This window comes from Euleptes europaea, chromosome 1 (genome assembly GCF_029931775.1).
Source record: "Euleptes europaea isolate rEulEur1 chromosome 1, rEulEur1.hap1, whole genome shotgun sequence".
Taxonomy (NCBI): domain Eukaryota; kingdom Metazoa; phylum Chordata; class Lepidosauria; order Squamata; family Sphaerodactylidae; genus Euleptes; species Euleptes europaea.
The window spans coordinates 75,948,003-75,968,795 of NC_079312.1; the positions used below are offsets into that span (position 1 = coordinate 75,948,003).

At 44.9% G+C, this 20,793-nt stretch overlaps 1 protein-coding gene across 1 annotated transcript in view; it reads left to right on the forward strand.

Moving 5' to 3' along the window:
• Positions 1-8,087: 8,087 nt before the first annotated feature.
• Positions 8,088-20,793, forward strand: part of SLC38A3 (solute carrier family 38 member 3) — a 29,488-nt gene continuing 16,782 nt past the window's right edge. Inside the window, exons 1-3 of the mRNA XM_056856564.1 lie at positions 8,088-8,222; positions 10,185-10,269; positions 11,271-11,386. Coding sequence (XP_056712542.1) covers positions 8,116-8,222; positions 10,185-10,269; positions 11,271-11,386 — 308 coding nt within the window. The 5' untranslated portion in view covers positions 8,088-8,115. The remainder of the gene's footprint in view (positions 8,223-10,184; positions 10,270-11,270; positions 11,387-20,793) is intronic.

Consider the following 20,793-nt stretch of genomic DNA (forward strand, 5'->3'; position numbering starts at 1 on the left):
ATTACGGTAAGCTACCAGCCAAGCATCACAGAGAAAAATCCTATGAAATGAAACCTTTAAAAAAAGCCTAGCACAGATCTTTTCACAGTCTTTTCCTGAGTGTTCTAGGGGATGCATGAGTTATTCTGCAGCAACCGGTGAGCTGCTAGTAGCTGACAAGCTACTGGTTGGAGATCACTGCTGTAGTGTGACAAAGAAATGGAACTTAGAGCAGAGCTATGCAGATGAGTGGGCTTCATTCTTAATTACTCAGATGCAGTTTTGTGTGGCAAAGTAAATGGATGATGCAGTTGGCAGATAGCTGGGGCTAAGGATGCAAAAATAATATTGGAAAATATGCTAACTTTAAAGAGAGAAAAATTGTTGTGTGCATACACCCCCCCCCCCCAAAGAAAAGGCCATGAAAGTAAAAACTTGTCGGTTCAGTTTCACACAAAGGAGAAGTTTGTTTATTTGCTTTACTTATAGCCCACCTTTCTTAATGAGACTCAATGAGGGGGAATACAGAAGTGAAACAGAAGTGGGAATTTCTGAATTTAACTAATTGGAACGAGAAATTTAATAGTATATCTAGTTTGGAGAAGGACAAAAACTTGCTGTCCCAAGAAAGTTGTATCACCAGTTGCAGAGGGAAAGGATTGGCTTCCAGATCTGTGATAACTTAAAAAAACAACTTCTGCTTTCTTCCACACATGTTAATGGCAGCTGATAACTCCTATGCCCCCATCCCTGGGAATTCCACTACTGTTGAGCAGGATCCAGGATGTGTGTGTGAGTGAGTGTTCCTGTGCCCAGGGAATGAAGAGAAACACTAGGGCCTCATCCCAGGGATCCCAGGAATATACAGCCCTTTCCCTTCACCATAACAGGTGAATAGGAGTGAAGCTGTCCACATCTGCATGAAATTCAACAAGACTGGTAGTGAGGAGTAATTAGCATCTCACCCATAAATTGTGGATTAAAAGATGATTATCTCTGTTCAGCCCTAACCTGGATGGCCCAGGCTAGTCCGATCTTGTCAGGTCTTGGAAGCATAAGCAGGGTCGGCCCTGGTTGAAATTTGGTTGGGAGACCACCAAGAAATACCAGGGTCGTGATGCAGAGGCAGGCAATGGCAAACCACCTCTGAGTGTCTCTTGTCTTGAAAACCCTATGGGGTTGCCATAAGTCAGATGTGACTTGGCCAAAAATAATAATAATCTCCAACTGAGTTTTTCCTTCAGCTGAACTTGAGAAACAGACCCCATCACTCAGCAAAGTGGGAACAATATCTAGAATCACTGATTCTCCCCCATCCCCACCCCACATGCTGGCTGCAGTGTCTACAGAGTGCAGGAAGAAGGCCAAAGCAAAATCTTGCTTGCATTCCCCAGAGATGCTAAGAGGCCAAACAACCTGCCTTGGGGTCATGGAGTGAGCAGCAATGACGGAAATTGCATCCCAGCCTGCTGCACATCAGTCCAGTACTCTCACCTCAAATAAACCTCATTCTGGCATTCTGATGTGGTTCCAATAGCGATGTGGTTTTTAAAATGGTACAGGAAACTCTCAAGAGCCATGGGCGGCAGAGGAAAGAACGCCAGAGTGGGCTGGTGAGGAAGAGAAGCTGGGGCAAAGGCCCTAATTACTGTGAGCATGAACAGCCTATAATGATGCTGTGTCTTTGGGAGCCACTTCCCAGATATCAGCAGAGAGGGGCTCAGAGCCCAAACAGAAGGCACTTTGTGCTGTGTGCCAACACGTCCGGTGCTCAGTGCTTTCAGAGCCTAGCAAACTTCCTCTGCCAGGGACTTGCTCCCAGTCTTTCAAACTTCTGTGGGTTCATGCAATGATTGGCACTGGAGGCGGCTGTTGCCAACCCCAGGTGGGCAGAACTTTTATTCCCTTGTAAATTTTGCATAAGTTGCAGGACAGCTGGGGAAGTGCTTGGTGCTAGGGAGGGGATGCTTGCATCTTGCTTTAGGAGGAGGTTGGAGACATGATTTCCTCACAAAATCCATGCTGTTTCCCCCCCTGTTCATCCCAGTTTGCTAGATCTTATTGCCCTAACAGCCAGAAGAAAAAAATAATTCTCTGCCAGATGTCAAGCTGCATTTAAGGCCAAACCACAAAGGAGACTGCAATTTACATTGAAAGGTGTAGTTTTAAGGGGAAAAAGCAACTCCAAGGGGTGATGATATGGTTCTGAGTCATGGTGCTCCCCCCACTTGGAAATCATTTATTCCCTCCGTTGTGCTCCCCCCAGGGTTTAAGACACCTCTGTCTTCTGTGGTATTATGGGGCCACAAGATTTGGCTCAGAATGATAGCAATACTTTGGCAATTGTGTTGGAGGAATCTTGCTTTTGGAGAACAGCAATCATCCTAGGATGGCTCTGGCAACCTTCCCAAACATGAATTCTGGGTTTAATCCATCAAGACAAACCAAAAGGTGTTTTATCTGAAGTGGGGGGTTACTGCACTTTGTATTCCCAGCGATGTATTAAGAGTTTGAAAATGTTGTAAAAAACATCGCTTTAAAAGGGTTTTTGGATACCACGGCTTATAAATGGTTGGAAGACGTGTTCACAGCTAGAGGGGCCAAACAAAGTGTGAACAGTATTTTTTACAACATTTTCAAACTCTTAATACATCTTAATACATCGGTGGGAATACATTGAAAGTGCGAACGGTATTTTTTATAACGTTTTCAAACTCTTAATACATCACTGGGAATACAAGTGCGGTAACCCCCCTGGTCGAAGTAAAACGTTTCCCCAAGAGCGTTGGACCTTGTGCACACTGTCTCCATTTTTGGATTTTCTCTCAAAGAAGCAAGCAGACAGTGCCATTTTCTGTCTTTATTCAGGATTTCCCATTCTTTAATTTTTGTGTCCTGCAAACAGACTGTAGGGAGAGCCAGGATTCCCTCCCTAACTTCCTTTTGCATGAAGTTAAGCCCACAAGGCTTCCGCTATCAGTCTTCTTCTGCTATCTCTGCCTGCTCTACTTACACTGAGAGATTTAAGGAGCTCAGGCTGTTTAGCATGTAAAAGGAAGGTTAAGAGGTAACTTGGTTACGGTGAATAAAGAGAAAGTGCTAACGGGTTTTGATGAGAAACTACTACAGCAACACCAAATGGAAGTGAAATCAGTACAAGCTCACATGAGAAATGAAGCATACAGTTTTAACGGTGAGGATAATTAAGCATTGCTTGCAAGAGGACAGAATGAAATTTCCATTAAAGCTCCTTTGGTTTCAGGATCCTAGGCGTGCTGTCTATATTTGGCATTCAATAGTGTTGGGCAGTGCTGTGTTCCACAGAGATGCAATTGCATGTCAGTAGCCATGGATAGATTCACCTGCAGATCTCCGAATGCATTACTACCCATGACACAACCCATTTCACAGTCACAACCCATTTCACAATTTCAGTGTGGATTTCATATACTAACTCGAGGTCCTAACTCTGGTTCACACACAATTTATCAAGCACCTGGGTGAAACCAGATGTAACATGGGGTTTCTTTGGCAAGTCTGAACCCCTGAAAGAAGCCCGAGAAAACTGAATTCCTGGAGATGCCAGAAAGAAGAGCAGCCTCTGTCATCAGCTGCTATGTGAGAAGGAATGCTGGCATCAAAGACCTTGCTGGGATACAAACCTTGCACGGTTATGTCATCAGGAGCATACCAACTTAGCAGTGAAAGTAATCCCTTGCTGCCTCTGCAGGAAAGCAGGGTGTACAGAAATGTATGGCGCCAGGAAGTCCATAAACCAAACAACCAAATAAATTGCACCGTGCCATTGAGGCTGCCTAGGAAGCTAGAGTAGCAAATAGGATGCCCTAGCAGGAGATGTCAAGCTGTTTCTGGAAAACAGGGAGGCTGATAGCAGTGTGAAGGCCTTTATCCCAATTTCCCATTCTGAAACTAACACATCTTGAACAAACTAAATTTGCAGTGTAAAGAAAGATTTCATTGAATCATATAATTGGAAGGGACCACCAGGGTCAGCTAGTCCAACCCCCTGCACAATGCAGGAAATTCACAACTACCTCCCCCCACACCCCCAGTCACCCCCACTACATGCCCAGAAGATGCGTTCCCTCTCATCATCTGCTTCTCACAGTGTGAAGCCCTGCAGTGTAGAACTGGGCTGAGAAAAAGAACCCAACACCCCTAAGGAGCTCCTCCTGCGTCGTTCAGGGTGATCGCTTCTCATTGAGAACCACAGGGAAAGCAGAACTCAGCCAGCGTTGTTCTTTGTATGGACAATGCCGGTTTAACTCAAGCAAGTCTTTCAGCTGTTGCTCAAAAAGTGCCTGGGCATTTGTTTGGACCACAAGATGTTGCAGCAGCCATATGTGCCGGATTAAGGCAGCAACTTTGCAAGAAAATTATATCAGTTGGAAGGCTGATCATGGCCTTCCTTTTGATTGTCATTTGGCAGGGATAAAGATAGGAGGGTGACACTATTACAAGACTGCTTACCAGAAAGCTTGGCTAAATGTATGGGTGTTGGCTTTGGAGGTATGTTCCTAGTTAGGGAGAGGGAACTTCATTGGTTGGAGTCGGGTGACCGTATATTTCAGTATAATTTATGAGAAAAAGCAGTCAGTAATAGACACATGAGAGCCAGTGTGGTGTAGTGGTTACGGTATCGGCCTAGGATCTGGGAAACCTAGGTTTGAATCCCCAGTCACTCCATGGAAGCTTGCATGGGTGACCTTGGGCCAGTCACACACTCTCAGCCCTGACCCTGACTAGTGTTTGGTTGGGAGACCTCCAAGGAATACCAGGGTTGTGATGTGGAGGCAGGCAATGGCAAACCACCTCTGAATTTCTCTTGCCTTGAAAACCCTACGAGGTCTCCATAAGTCAACTGAGACGGCAAAAAAAAAAAAAAAAGAGAGACACATACTTTCAAAGGGACATTGTGGGTTCTGCAGTGACTAAGACTAGCTACATACGGTCACTGTTTGGCTACTGCTTTTCTCTCCCAAATCAGATTTTCAGCCTAGAATCAACCATACTGATCAAGGAAAAGATATAATTGTGGCATAGGCATAGTGCTTATTTTAGGAGAAAAGAAAGAAATCTATGTCTCCAGGTGTGAAATCTCCAGTGGTGAAAATGAATTAACAGAAAGTGTTATGTTTGGGAATCTGTGTTGGTGCTCCATAACTCTTTTCTGGCACTCTGTTCTTACTTTTGCTGGATCTCTCCTTATCAATTGATTTTTGTGCCCTGAAAAGTGAATGAAAAGGATGCGCCTGGGAACTAAAACTTGTCACTCTGCTGTACTCCAAATACAATGAACCAAACTGAGAACTTGGCTTCATGGAAATGTCGGGCTGGAACTTTCCTGCTTAAACCATTGTCTGCAGGTTTTTGATATCTTAAAAAGGAGTTTGTGATTAGGCCACCTGAAGTGAGCAAAGGGAGTGTTGAATAACAAATAAGCCGATAAGTTGTTTTGGTTTTATTCCATGGGGTGGGGGGAGCAGCTTTGTGATGCTCCAGTTTTGTGTTTTCTGATGCCAGCAGAAGGTGGTCTTATACCTATCTTACTCCTCAGTGCTTTCTTTCTGCTGTTTCCTGGTAATGATACGCTCTACTACAGAAGTGAAGTAAAGTGTGTGTGTGCGTGTAAACTCTGACCTGCTGGGACAAAAAAAATAAATAGAACAGTTCAACTGCTTGAGAGAGATTTTTGCATCAATAGTACTGTCTCTGTCTTGGAGTTTCACTGCAGTGCTCACTACTCTTTGACCAGCAGTCTCCTAGAATATCACACCAGATCCCCAAAGTCCAGTCTGTGTGCTTTCTACACCTTCAAAATTGTGTAACATAGAAATCCCAGTTCTGCTAACAGAAAATACTTTGTTTGCATAGTCAGGGCAGTGGTTATTACATTACCTTATTGTTTTTAACAGTAAAAAATAGAGGTGATGGCTGAAATTTTAATAGGGATTATTTTGCAATAAGGGCAGAAAACAGGAAGATGCATGGAAGTCTGGTACCTTAGAGATGCTGAGGCTTCATTTTAAATGAGGCAAGTCTAAAGATTAAATCTGACACTAGAGCCGAGCTTTTCAGTGGATAAGGGAATAACTTGGACATGTAAATTCTGCCTTTCATTGGGGGTTACCGCACTTTGTATTCCCAGCAATGTATTAAGAGTTTGAAAATGTTGTAAAAAACATCGATTTAAAAGGGTTTTTGGATACCACAGCTTATAAATGGTTGGAAGAACTCTTCACAGCTAAAGGGGCCAAACAAAGTGCAAACAGTATTTTTTATAACATTTTCAAACTCTTAATACATTGCTGGGAATACATAGAAAGTGCGAAAAGTATTTTTTATAACATTTTCAAACTCTTAATACATCGCTGGGAATACAAGTGCCGTAACCCCCCAAAACCGCTGATTTAACTACTTTGTCTTCACTTACCTGGGGTTAGTGTGTTGCTAGAGAAAGAACTGCTTCAAATTTGTGTATTTTAATCCACCTTGAATCTCAATTAGAAAGGCAGATTAGAAGTGAAGTAAATAAATTAACAAAATGAACATCTATATTTCAGTGGTTACAGGTAGATGCTTTGTTAAGGGGCCATGCTAACTCATGGTCTAGTAGACTGACAGAGGTTGGTTTCATGTAGGGTCAAGCATGGTCAGGGAACGGTCAAAGCAGAAATGGGGAACAAGGCAGGATGCCAACAAAGTACAAGAAATGTAGCCAGAAGAACAGGTAACACAGAGGTGTTACAAAGGCTACACACTGAAAGTTATATAGGAAGCATCTATGAGGATTGACCAATTAAACTGGGAGGCAGGGGAAGTGAGACAAGAGGATTATTGGCCCAGGGGTGCACATGGCTTGCGAGGAAAAACCAAGATGAATAGTTAGGTTTGAGGTTTCCCGCCAGCAGAGGCCCTGACAGTTCTAGGCTACCATGTGGGTCATGTTGCAGTGAAGAATTAGGAGAGCAACCTTTTCTGCCCTTGCTCCGCATCTCAACCTGTTTGAGCTGTTTGGTTTCCAAACGGCCAGGCTTCAAGATGGATTCTGCCTATATATCCTGTAAATATGTATGTCCTATAAATGGAATTTCATTCTTGTGGTTATCACTTTCCTGCAGTTAAAGATTCTTGGTAAGGCTGGTCATGTACCTAGATTAGTTGGTACACTTTGTGCAAGGATAACAGTACTGGAGTCTCACTGAGTTGCACCAACAGGTGGAATAGTGGAAAGCTGGCCAGGGTACTGCCACTCCAGAGCTTTGCCACCTTACAATGTGACCTCTGAAAGCATGAAGGAGGATCCCCCCCCCCCCAGTGATTCAGAAGAGATCAGATGATGACTTGATATTATCTGGCTATTGACCCCTTGCTGTCCCTAAACCAACAGCAACAGTGGGGAGCATGCTACCTGTCCAATTGCAAATGGGGAAAATAAATATTGGTGTTTGCTAGCAGTTTCCAGCAGGATCTGGCATAACTTCAAGTGGGCTACCAGGCAGCCTGGACAATGACTTAATTGTTAGATAAGGAATTAATGATAGAAGAAGAAGAGTTGGTTTTTATATGCTGACTTTCTCTGCCATTTAAGGCAGAATCAAACCGGCTTGCAATCTCCTTCTCTTCCCCTCCCCACAACAGACACCCTGTGAGGTAGGTGGGGCTGAGAGAGCTGTGACTAGCCCAAGATCACCCAGCTAGCTTCATGTGTAGGAGTGGGGAAACCAACCCAGTTCACCAGGTTAGCCTCCGCCGCTCATGTGGAGGAGCGGGGAATCAAACCCGGTTCTCCAGATCAGACTCCGCCGCTCCAAATCACCGTTCTTAACCACTACACCATGCTCTTAACCACTACACCATGCTGTAGTTGGAATACATGCATTTTTATATATAGGTCTGCCATCTGTGAATAATGCCACCTAGGCCGGGCACATCAAACTCTGATTCTAGGTCTTTGGTATCTATCCTTGGTTTATGGGAGCAAGTGCCTGATTGATTGATATTTCCTTGCAGATTCAGCACCACTGAAGAGACAGGCCTCTACAACTTGCTTCTCTGCTAACTCGATAGCTGTCAAGAAAGAAGAAGGGAAAGTGCTCACGTAAGAGTGCAGAGATGAATTCCACGGAGATCCCGATCCAAACAGAAATGGTGGAACTGGTACCGAATGGAAAGCACTCAGTGCTGAATGCCTCATCCGTCCCTTCAGTGGGAAATGACAGGTGGGTTGCTTTTAACACACCACAGAGTGCAAAGGTTCTGTCTGGGTCCCCACCCTGTGTCGGATATTAACACAGGGCCAAACTAGACATGACGGTGTCCTTGTCCCACTGTGGGGCCTCCACTGCCATTTTAAAGTGATTTAAAAATGCCTTGAGGGCCCAATCCTTCCCCCCCCAACACACCTTTTCAACCCTCCAACACACCTTTTCAACAGTTGCACCCTGCACAGCTAGTTTGGTGCTTGAAAAGGTGGGAGGTGGGACAAGAGCTCTTCAGCTCACCAAGCTGTTGTGGCATTTTAAATCACTTTAAAATGGTGGCAGCACCAGGATGCTGGCATGTCTAGTTTGGCCCTCAAGCACACTTGAGTTGTGATTTCTCCTCATTTTCACGGCCTGTGGTGCCCTATAAGGATCAAGACTGTGGTGCATGTGGGAAAGGAGCTTCAGCCTTCCCCCCTGCAACATATCCCTAGCCTGAAACAGTCCTAGAGCGCTGCTTCTGGGCCTACTTGGAATACTTACGTATATCCCATGGAGCATGTGAGTTTCCCAAGTAGCCAACCCCACAGGACTGTATTACATTGGAAAATGGTGCAGAGGGAAAAGGCTGAAGCCCCTTTTCCTTTTCTACATGAACTGTGGTCGTGATCCTAATTGGGCACCACATATGCAGGAGGTGAGGAGAACCCCCAATTCACAAGATTGTGTTACAGGGTGGGGACTCAGACCCGACTTTTGTACACCATAATAAGTGACACAGGGGCTAACTCAGCCAGATTCCAAAACTGAATACTGTCTCTCCTAATACAAGAAATCTGCTTTTCAAAACAGAGTGGGATTGGAGATGTAATTTATACTTAAACTTGGGAAAGTTGCACTTGTGTCCTTAATAGCAAGCTATATCGCCATTGTCTAGCCCTAGCTTTTCCCTCTGAACCCTCATTGTGCAGAGTCACATCCTGCTCCCTAGCCTCCCCCACCCTGAACGCTGAGTGCTTTGAATACATACAAAACTCTGGTGATTATTCTGGCCATCCTGCCAAACCATCATTTGGTAATCAGTGGCTTGGAAGCATCCCAACTACTTGAATCATCTAAATTTCAAATAAATGAAATCCTGCATACATAGGATAATGGTGACATGTCCACATGGAAGACAGACAGTAAATTTGGATTATCAGGCCTCTGAGCCTTCTTTTGCCGTCTGTTTACCGCCCAAGAAATCCATACTTGTTTCTTGTTTGTTGTGCTCTGCCCTTACATCTTCCCTCAAGGTTGCAACCTGATCTGAAACTGTTCGGAGAAGCTTCTATTGTGGGAATAACACATTTTCCTTGCACTCGAGATTATTTACATTGTACCTGTGAAAATGTGATCCCTTCTCCCACTCAGGTGCAGCATTTATTTCAGCAATGATTTGTGTTTGTACTTTTCAAGTAGCTGGACTTTTGCAGTATATTATTTGTTAAGTGATTACTCAAAAGGGACAATTGTTCACTTGGGTGCTGCACCAATTTATGAACTTTTTAAATTTACACTTTCCCCCCTTAACATTGTGCAGTGCAACTCCAACATGAAAGTCCAGGTATAATGAGATGTTTTAAAATGGAGGCCGAGTAGGGAATAGCAGCTTGAGAACACCATGGAACAAGACTTTATTCTTTTATCACATGAGGGTTTGTTTTCACATTGTAGGTAGGATATTGCTGTATTGTTGTTGAAAATGATCTTTTGAGTATATAGGGCAAGGAAGATTGTGCGGAAAATCCTTTGGGTAATGGAAGTTCTAGTATCTGTCCAGGTTGGCTAAGCGGGCATCACCTATATGAGAGGAAATGCTGCAGATCTATACAATCATCAACACCCACAGCCACACACTCGTCCAACTGTGAATATGAAAATTGTCAGGAGGAGGTTGCTGACTGATGAAGATTGTCTTTTCCTGCTGTCTTGTTCCAGATTTGAGGAGAACCAGGCAAATCTGACAGAGATGGAGGAGTTCCTTCCTCATGTTGCTGAAAAGAAACAGACCCACTTCACAGACGTAAGTGTTTGCATAGATCTGGACAGTTGACTTGGATATCCTTCCAGAGATCTTTGGTACAGAACAGAATCGCACAGCTGTTAATTGTTTTAATGGGGCCAAGTGAAGGCATCAGCACAGTGGGATGCAAGGCACATAGTTTGCAAGTGAGCTGAAGAGCAACCATGAAAATCCATTCAAGGAAGTAATCCTCTATTAATTGTTCCTTCCTGAATAGGAATTGGCTGCCTCTTGCCCAAACACAGCCCTCTGTCTCCAACTCAGAGACAGGGACGGGTGTTTGAGGCAATGAAACTTGCCTGCAGCCCACAGGCAATGAATGGCTGAGAAAGGGCTGGGGCCCTTTCTACTTCTCTTTCAAAGCGGCCCCTGGCAAACCCAGTTGCTTACCAGGATCTGTAAACGCTATCGTGGGTCAGCCTGACCCATGACAAGTGCATTCAAAGGAGAACAGGATTCTAGGTTGGCCTTTTCTGTTCATGAGATTTTTTTCTCTCCGTCACCTGCTCTGAGGAATCATGGGTGGGGGAAACAGGTGAGGGCTAGCGAAGAGGAGGTAGCTGCACCTTCTCCTTCCCAGAATGGTAGAGAAGAGTGCTAGACGCTTGTGTGGATGAATGATCAGAGGTAGACTTGGAAGGTAAAATGGCCCAGGAGCAAGCCAGATTGCTAAAAGCCAGCTGTGCATGGGCCATTTAGCACAGACTAGGCTTGGGACACCAGCAGTGGATGCTGGCTCATCCATTGCCTCCTCAACTGGCCCAGTGCAGGAGAAGGCAACAGGGCAGCCCACAGGCATTGCTGGTGCTGCTGGTGAGATGTGAGCTGAGTGGGCCCTGCGGTGCTGGCAGAGCCACTGGGGCTTGGCTCTGCTTGCTCCCGCCTGCCAGCAGCCCCCCAGAACAGGGGCCCAACGGCCCACCCCCCACCCACCCCATGAACGATCCTGTCAGGTGCTCAGACTCAACCTCTCTCTTTTTCTCTCCCGGCTATGCCTGCAGTTTGAAGGGAAGACCTCTTTTGGGATGTCCGTTTTCAACCTGAGCAATGCCATCATGGGCAGCGGGATCCTTGGGCTAGCGTATGCTATGGCCAATACCGGCATCCTCCTCTTTCTGTAAGTGCCACACTCAGAACATCAGAAGGACATGAGGATATGTCCGCATCGCTCCCCTTAAAAATCACAACTCCTCTCTCGCCTTGCTCTTAAAATCCCATTTCCAGATTATTTTGAACTCAATGTATTATCTCATAGAACATGCAGTAGTTTCATTGCTATGGTGCCTCTCTTGAGCTATGGCTGATGTTGATGAAAATTTCCTCCTGGCCATTGCCCTGCCCTTCTTCTTCTACTACTGCTTTTTTATCAGCACTTTTGCCTTTTCTCTCTCGTCTGCTTTTGATGTAAGCTGACACTTCACATCTCTGTGGGATGGAGGTCATCTACTGGCAAATTGCTCTTTATGTTACGTCCACCACGTAGAAAAATTATTGTACCTTTTCAACTGGTATCCACATGTCCGCCATTAACATGATAAGTAGCCCTTTTAGCTACACCCAGACAATGCCACACCAGGCTAAGATACTGAAGTGATCGCAGTTCCGTGGAATTTGAAGCCAAGTGGTGCAACATGCTGGAACTCCATTACAGGAACTCCCAATGTGTGTTTGTGTGTGTGTGGAGGGGGGTGGGGTAACAAGTGTCTGTGAGGGAGCAGTGTATGGATTGGGGCCAAGATGCTGGGAGAGGACTGGTTATCTCTTTGCTTCGGGGCCATTTCACCAATCAAAAATGCACTCCCCCACCCCAGCTGTTTTTATCCCCAGTAGGAGGGTCAGGGACAATTTGGGTCCCATGTAAGCCCCTCCCCCATGTTTGCTTTGTAGGACCAAGAAACACAACTGGAGTCCCTCTCATGGAACGCCAACCTGATGCATGGTTTGACTCTTTACTTCTCCATTGTCTGGTTGTTGCTGTTGCTGCTCTTGTGAGCAAGCAATGCTGCCTCTCGCAGGCACACTGGATTCCAAGCTGGTATTACCCAAGTTGCTACTTAAAGGGAAGAACAGTTTCCTCTTTTTTAAAAAAAGCCCCTGGCTTCTTGAGTCACTCAGTTGAAAACCAATCCCAAAGCATTTGAGTGAAATTTCAAATGAAGCAAGCAGAGTCAGATCCTAGCTGGAAGGCAGGAGAGGGGAATTGGGTGGAATCCTCAAGTTGTCTTTGCTTTCCTGTCAGCGCACATTCTGAGGAGGAGCAAGCGTCTCAGCCTACAAGCTTAACCTTTTGGCTCTAGTAAGCCTGGCAGTATAATAAATGGCTGGTTTTGGTTCAGAGGGGTACCAAGATTAAGATGATCTCCCTCTACAGCCATGGCCTTCAACCCATGGGCTGGAACCCTCAGATGGGTCACAGAGCACCACACACGGGGGTGTGAATCCCTGTAGAGCTGTCTGCTTTTTGAAGCTTTTAGAAGGACTTGCTGCTAGTGCACATACATGGAGAGCAAGGGTAACACATCTCCTGCCTCTTTTTGCACACGCTGAGAAGAGCAGCAGGGTGGCAAGGCTACTGGCCGCTCAGCCGTGGAGAGAACCTGTTTTTAGCAGAGGCAGGTTTCGGCTGTGGCTCCTTCTCTTCCTGTGTCATTACTGTGATGTCATGTGATTAGTTACCACATGATTGCTTTTCCCATGATCTCGTTCTGCCGCCTGTGGTTACAGGTGGGTCCTAGGTCTGGACAGCTTGAAGACCACCACTCTACAGATTATATTAAAGAAAGGGTTGTCCCTTAATTGAGCGCTGTGTGAACTGGCTTGAGGTGCCAGTCAGCACTCTTGGGTGGCTAATTGATGCCTGCTATTCTTCAGTGTCTCTGTGCATTTGGTATTTGACAAGAAACAGTAGCCCACCGTTTGAGATATGCAGGGAATAAATAATTGGCCTCTGTCACAGAGAAAGTGGTTTTAATGAATGCTTTGAAGAGTGCAGGGTGAACAGATAAGTGGCCAAGAAACAACGATTTTGACTTCATTTTACGTTCATTCTAATTTTTTTAGTCCCATTTTTTGTAATTTCCTTTTTCCCCCTTCTAAAACTGAGATTGTTGGAATTTAAATAGCACACAAAAGTGTGACTATCTGGCTATTTTAGGAAATGCAAAAAAAGTTACAAACGATTCCCTTTTTTTAAGCAGTTCTATGTCTTGGAGGATATTCATTTATATGCCAGGTAGTTCATAGCTTCATTGGGTCAGGCAATATATGTACCCATGGCTGAAGTTTCAACATGGGTTTAAAAGAGTTTATGGTCTCCTGTTCTGTCCTTGTATATGACTACAGATGTGCTAGATGAGGTAAATAAGATATTATTCTTCCTGTCATGGCAAGCACCTGGAAAACTAAGGATCTGGCTGAATCAGGGCACTCAGCCTTACTAAGGTAGCCAGCTCTGAACAGAACTTTTAGACCTTTCCTCCTCTATTTGACACACAACTAAGGTCATTGGCAGCTGTAGCTCCTGAGTCAGGAAATAGCCTGACCTGGGCCGCACAGCAGGGTTGGGAAGAGGGAAAAAACAAAGGCAGTTTGTTAGGCTCATACTATGTGGGTAGCAGCAGGTGGGCTGGGGCAGGTTGGGGCGTCTTTCGTAGGAGCATGGAGGACTGTAGGCTATTGATGGATTTGTATTTATTCATTGCTTTGTGGTGCTGAGGCAGTCAGGCTCTTGCATATGGGCTGCTGCCATGGTTCCCGTGCTCCTTCCTTCTCCAGCCCTAAAGCCAGGAGCATTCGAAGCCTGGAGAACAATGTGAAAGGTGCCCTTTCCGGGCAGCCTTGCTAGTGGTTGGAGAAGAGAACATCAGAAGGCCGAGACTGCTGGGGAGAAATAATGGGCAGAGGTTTCGTAACTTCTGCCTTCCATACAGCTCCTAGCACTCTGTTGGTAGAAGCGACCGTAATTTTGGGGCCTTGAAAATGCCCTGTTGGCAGGAGAAAGAAGGTATCTGTTACTGGAGGTCTGCTGATGCAAAGGATCATTTTTAATAGCCTGTCGACCTTCTCTGGATCAGGACAGCATGTGGAGTGCATGCACAACAGCAGTTTCTTATTCATGTCCCTGAATTAAGAGAAAGGCCCCTTCTTGTGAGACGTGTGATGCTCACAATCTTGCTGACTGCTTTCCTTTTGGCTTTGGCTTGTGGTCAGCCCACAGTGTTGCTGTGTGGGGCTTGAAAACTTTATGGGATAATGGGCATGGCTGATTCCCGCCCCCCTCCTGAGGCCTCTTGTTAGGTCCATGAAACCTTTTATTCTGTTGTTTGGCAATGCTGTGAACACTGGGGCCATCAGCAGGTGTTGACTTTTCCCTCATTTGTTTTGATTCTCCCTCCTCTCATGGGGAGGTATGATTGCCAGTTGAAACTATGCAAACAAAGCCACAGGTTGAGGTCACTACCAATAGCAAGGACTGTCCTTTTGCTTCCCTATGCCCCTAGGAACAGAGAGTGATCGGTCACTGAGTGTCAACAGTCTAGCATCATCATGCTTGTTAGTTATGGAACATGGAAGTGTCAGAGTCCTTCAGTATCATTGACACAGACACTGCTTAGATCACAGAATGGCAGAGCAGTGTTGCTCTGTCTGCATCAATTAAAATTATTACATGTTTTATGGGAGTGTATGTGTGTATGTGAGAGAGAATATAAACCTCACATTGTATAACTAGAAAGCTATAATTAGAAAAAGCTGCAATCTAAATAACCTGGCAAATTATATAAGTATTTATATAATTATAATTCAGCCTAGAAGTACAATGAAAGATAGAATCAGCAACAGCTCAATAAAATCGGTCTGTAGCATCCTCAGTAGCACAGCCAAGTTTACCAAGTCAGGTTTTTAGTAGCTTGCAGAAACCCTGTACAAGTGAGCTTTGTGGACTGGCTTAGAAAAGCAGTTCCACAATAACCTACCTAAAAGGCCTGCTTTACTGTAAATCTACCTCAGGGTCAAATTAGATGTGATGGAGATCATGTATGTCCATCAATGTTCTAAGGGTACTTGACAGCCAGGCAAAGCCAGGTTGGGGGGGTGTCACATGGGCAGGTAGAGTGGGTTACATCTTCCATCCCTGCAGGGTTTTGCTAAACAAAACTGCAGGTTCCAAAATGCTATTATTTTTTAAAAGGTGAGTGCCCATCTTTTCCTGGGCTTTTTTCTTTAAAGGGCTAGAACCACACAGGGACTCCAGCGCTGACCTATGAAACTACTCTGGAGTGAAAGAATTAAGCTCCTCCTTTCATTGCTGCCTCTATCCAAATTGGTGCCTTGCAGGGCTGGAATTAAGCTTTTAAAAAAGGGTCCAAGTATAGATCTCCCAGCCTGTTGCCTGAGCTTCACTTCTGAAGGCAGGACCACTTTACCTTCAGAAGGTCTTGGAGCGTTTGTGATATGTATGGGGACGCATCCTTATTCAAGAGCCCATTGTAGATCTGCAAGCTACTCCACCACTGTGAGCCAGGGAGCTGGCTAGTTGTTTTGTTTTCCAAGCAAGTGTTTGTAGTTGATATGTTAATTAGTTTTATTGTTCTATTTATTGTTCTTACTTCTCTTTTATTTGTCTTTATTGTGTGTTAAATGTATTTTTTTAATGTTGTAAGCTACCCTGAGTCCCCTGTGGGGAGAGGATGCAGGGTATAAATAAATAAATAAGAAGAGTCCAAAAAACTCTCCCTTATTTTAAATGGAATTTGTGCAGGAGGCATGATGGATGGATTTGGATTCCATAGACTTTAATGTGAAAGCGTAGGTTTATGGGGTTGTGCGCCTACCACTGGATTTGTCGTCAGAGCACTGTGTATTGTACCACACGGTGCACATTTTCAGAGGAGATGGCCTGATCTTCAAGCCTCCCCCCAAGCTCTCTAAACCGCATCCACTCTTGTTTGCTTGTCTGCAAGAGTTAAGCAGAAGGCTATTTCGGCCCAGGGGTGGTGGGGAGTAACTTTCACTCGGGCGATTCGGCCTGTGCTTCAGAAAGTGCCTGACGTTCAGAGCTCTCATTCCATGTAAGCTGTTTGGCCATAAGGGTGATGCTTGGGCCAGAGCAGCCTTCCCACAGCCTGGAGAATGCTCATTAGTGCTTAGCTACCCTGCGGAGAGTTTCTATTGCGTTGCCTAACGACGTGCAGCAAAGTTCAGCTAGGGACAGCGCTGAGGCGCCCAGTCCGTCTGTCTTCAGTTTGTCCGGCGACGATTTCTTTAGCCAGGGCACAGTACGTCTCATTCAAAACCAAAACGAGCATTGCGATATTTCTGGGGAGAATAGCCACATTTATTCCCTCAATTCCCTGGTGCCACCTGTTTTTAAGGAGTGGTTCCTAATTTCAGTCAGTGACTGTTCCATAAACGTGTTGAGCTTCTTTCCTTGAGCAAATCTCCCCAAGAGCATCCTGTGTTGTAGGCTTGGTGTTTTTGCTAAGCCAGAAGTAAGCACAGAGCGTTTTGTGGGGACACTGTGTTTCTGTGTACGTTGGTTTCCCCTCTCAGTCACGCTTGGCTTCCAATGTGTACACCAACACCACTAGAAAACAGGAGAGGGCACCCCCAGAAGCTGGACACTGACTTTGATATATGAGGTTTTGATCTGTCATTCTTACCTTTGTGGGATTTGGGTGAGCTTAAGCAGGAGCCTTTGTCCTGTTACAGATGGGGAAACTGAGGCACAGAGGAGGGAAAGGCATGGGTGGCAAGTGCACTAACTTTAGAACCGCTTTTCTATTTTGCATATGCGCACCAAAATCAGGAGAAAGTAAGGTTGCCAACCTCCAGGTACTAGCTGGAGATCTCCTGCTGTTATAACTGATTTCCAGCTGATAGAGATCAGTTCACCTGGAGAAAATGGCGGCTTTGGCAATTGGACTCTATGGCATTGAAGTCCCTCCCCTCACTAAAACCTGCCCTCCTCAGGCTCCACCCCAAAAACCTCCCATTGGTGGCAAAGAGGGACCTGGCAACCCTAGGAGAAAGGCTGAAAAGTGTTAAGTGGAACATATGAATTTGGCCTGACAGTTCCTCATAGATACCCTCTTTATGGCTTTCTATTTGGGCAGCTTCCACATGGAGAGATCCTATATGGCTACTTTCTTTTCTAAAACTAGGGGAGAAATCTGAATGTATTCCCAACACCAGGCTTTCCTGACCCGCATGTTTGTGCCATATTCTGCTTCCTCACTTGCAAGAAGAGATGCATCTTAGCTATGTGCCTAATTAATACCATAAACTCACTGGGTATGAACTGATTAGGGAGGAAAAAGGCTATTTCCTGGGCTGCAACTGATTTAACTTGCTCGCAGGCTGACTTGAGTGGTTACAAGTTAATAAGAGAACAACGTAATAGACATCCCCTGGTATATTTGGAACTGTAAATCTGGCACACTGCTTATTGCATTGTGACCTTACATGAGTAGGACCAAGCCCCTCAATGTGTCTCAGAGCCATGCCATACTGTCCATGCACAACCTAGGCAGCTGCCTAAGAAAGTCACAAAGATTAAATCATGTTGTGAAACCATATTAAATTTTCTCTTCAGATTGAAGTAATTAGATGTTTTCTGAGTGGTAAATGAAAAGTCAGATATCAACTTGCTGGAGGCTTAGTGAGGGCAGCAGATCAGATAGAATACTCATTTCTTTGCAGCTTCACATTGTGTGTGTGTATACAGTGCATACTAAAGCACATTCCGCACCATTGGCTGACACTTGTCTGTGTTTGTGCATGTACACACAGTGCAGATAGAATAAGGCATGAGACTCTGACCAGCTATTGCTATTGGAATTACAGCAGTGACAGGATTTTTGCAAGTACCTAAGTGTAGAGCAGGCAGAAAGAGCAGTCCATCTAAGCAGCAGAAACTCACTAGTACCCTTAAAGACACACAATCCTTCTTAACTTCCCCCAACTTTTGCTAATCTCTCTCCAGGGGTGGGGGTGGGACTCTCTCCATGGGTATCTTCTGTTTTATACATATCCAAGGATGAAGGATGGTTATTTCCCATCTGTGTCACTCTGGGCCTGGGTAGTGGAGGCAGAGAACACTGAGCCTGTTTCCTAGTGTAGAAATGACGAGCTCTGACATTGCAGTGAGGTGGAAGAAAGTCTTTGTGATTGCAGTGGAGGTTATGTCCAGGTAACTGTTTAGACTTGCAGGCTACAGTCTTATTTGGGGGTTAGAACAGCCATGCAGAGAGGACTGGTGTCAGAGTGCAGTTCCAGCATAGCATTGTGGTTGGTGGGTGCCTGACATGTGCGTAATGCTGGCTTGGGATGAGGTTTTCCTATGTCTTCTGTGAAAAGGAGAAGTTTAAAAGTAATCAGAGCAAGGTTGTGATGGAAAGAAGAGAGAAGAAAAACCCTACAGCCAGCAAAAGTCAGGCATAGTTCTGAGTCACACTATGATCGCGGTAACCTGAACATGGGAAACTCTAATGCTGCATCGCTGAGGATTCTGATCAGGAAAAGCTACTTCAAAGGAGAAGGAAGTTTGACAGATATGCAGCCCAATATGTATTTATTCCAGTGTTCAGCAGGAATTGCTTTCAAAGCGTGCTTAGATTAGAGTTGCAGCCTTAAATTGACACGATAAAGGGAAAAGCTTGTTATACCAGGTATAAAGTTAATAGTATGATGAATGATTGGAGCAACAGCTGGGGTGATGCCTCTTTCGCCATTCTTATAACTGGAATTGCTTGGAAACATCACTTTAAAAGTGGAATGAAAAAACTTGAATCAGATAAACCTCGGATCAGATAAGCTTCTATTTTGTTTGTGCTCCGTCACTGCAAAACAAACCTGCACAGAGACTCTGTTCAGACAATACTTTCCTTCCCTACCACCTCTCCGTGTTTTTGGTCTGGAGGAGGGTGGACCAGGTATACTGCCCTTGACCTCCTTGCAAAGAAGGGTGGGATTAAGAATGTAATAAAGAAATACAGGGTAGTGCTGGTCATTGTGTGATTCCTCTGATTTGTGTGGTGAGTTTCCATGGCAGCATGGCCTATTTCTGGCAGCTGAGGTAGATTTCAAGCAGAGCAATCTTTGAATGACCAGTACCACACCTTACAAATGCAGCCTGGAAAAGCCGTCACATACGATCATTTCCAGTTTCCTTCACTTGATAATAACAATATGTAGAACTACTCAAAACATCCTTTTATAACATAAGAACATAAGACAGGCCAGGCTGGACCAAGGCCAACCTAAGACCAAGACCAACATGTCCAGCAGTCTGTTCACACAATGGCCAACCAGGTGCCTCTAGGAAGCTCACAAACAAGACAACTGCGGCAGCACCATCCTGCCTGTGTTCCACAGCACCTAATAGGGCATCTAGGATGTCTATTAACTATCATTTACCTAAGGCAGCCCCTGAGGCCAGTAACTCAGTGAGATTCAATGAGAGCCAGTATATTTATAAGGCTGTCCAGAAGTAGAAAGGCTAGTGCTGGTAGGGTGTCACCCCCGCTAGACAGGGGTTTAATACCTTTAATTCTTCATGGCAGGATGAAACACTTGGAGCATGAGTCTGCCTCCTACCCGAGTACTGATTCTTGTCTTTTTTTCTCCTGTGTGTTGTCTGCGTGCGTGCGAGTACATGGATGAACACAGTTCTTGCTCTGAACTATCCTGGCTTCCTGCCCAGTGCATTATCCTCTGGATAGAATTGCTCACATTTACAAATAAATGGTTACATAACAAAATGGTATTACGGTAGCTAGTAATAGACAAAGGCTGTTGCTTATGTGTACAGATGTAGCCAGCGCATGATGGTGCTCAGCAGGTTAATACTCTTATTGAGCCCTGCCTCCATCTCTGTTCCCCTGCCCCCTCTTTGCCCACACTCTGGGTACTTAGATACCTGGAATTGAGATAAACAAAATAATTGGATGGAGAGGCAGCCAAATGCTTGGAAATGATCAGGATTTCTTCTGTTCCATAAATGCACATTTCTTATTTGTTTTGCACAGTCTACACATCTGTCCTCAAGAGTGCAATTCTGTTGCAAAGATATCCCATTTTCCAGGCACTCTGGAGGAGGGTATCTTGTAGGAGGGAAATGTGATCCCATCCCACGGATGGTGTATTCATTGCATCTGTGGTTAATATTTGGAAAACAGTTGTCCAGGTGTTAGATGCCCACCAGATAAAGCTTGTAATGTGATTAGTAACAAGTAACAGAATAACATTTTATGAATCCTTTTTTGTTTTGTTCCAAATTATTTAACAGCTATGCACTGCCTTGTGTCTAGCCATATATTTTTTTTAATGGGAAACTGGAGCTAGGCTCACCTCTTCAAAAATATTATCTGCAATGTATGAATCTTTTGGAGCTTTAGTATTTTGAGGATGAACACTCCTCCCTTCCTGCGGAGTGGTGCAGCCGATATGGTTTAGTGGCTAGGGTGTCAGGATAGGACCTAGGAGACCTGGGTTCAAATCCTTAACCCTGAAGCTCACTGGATATCT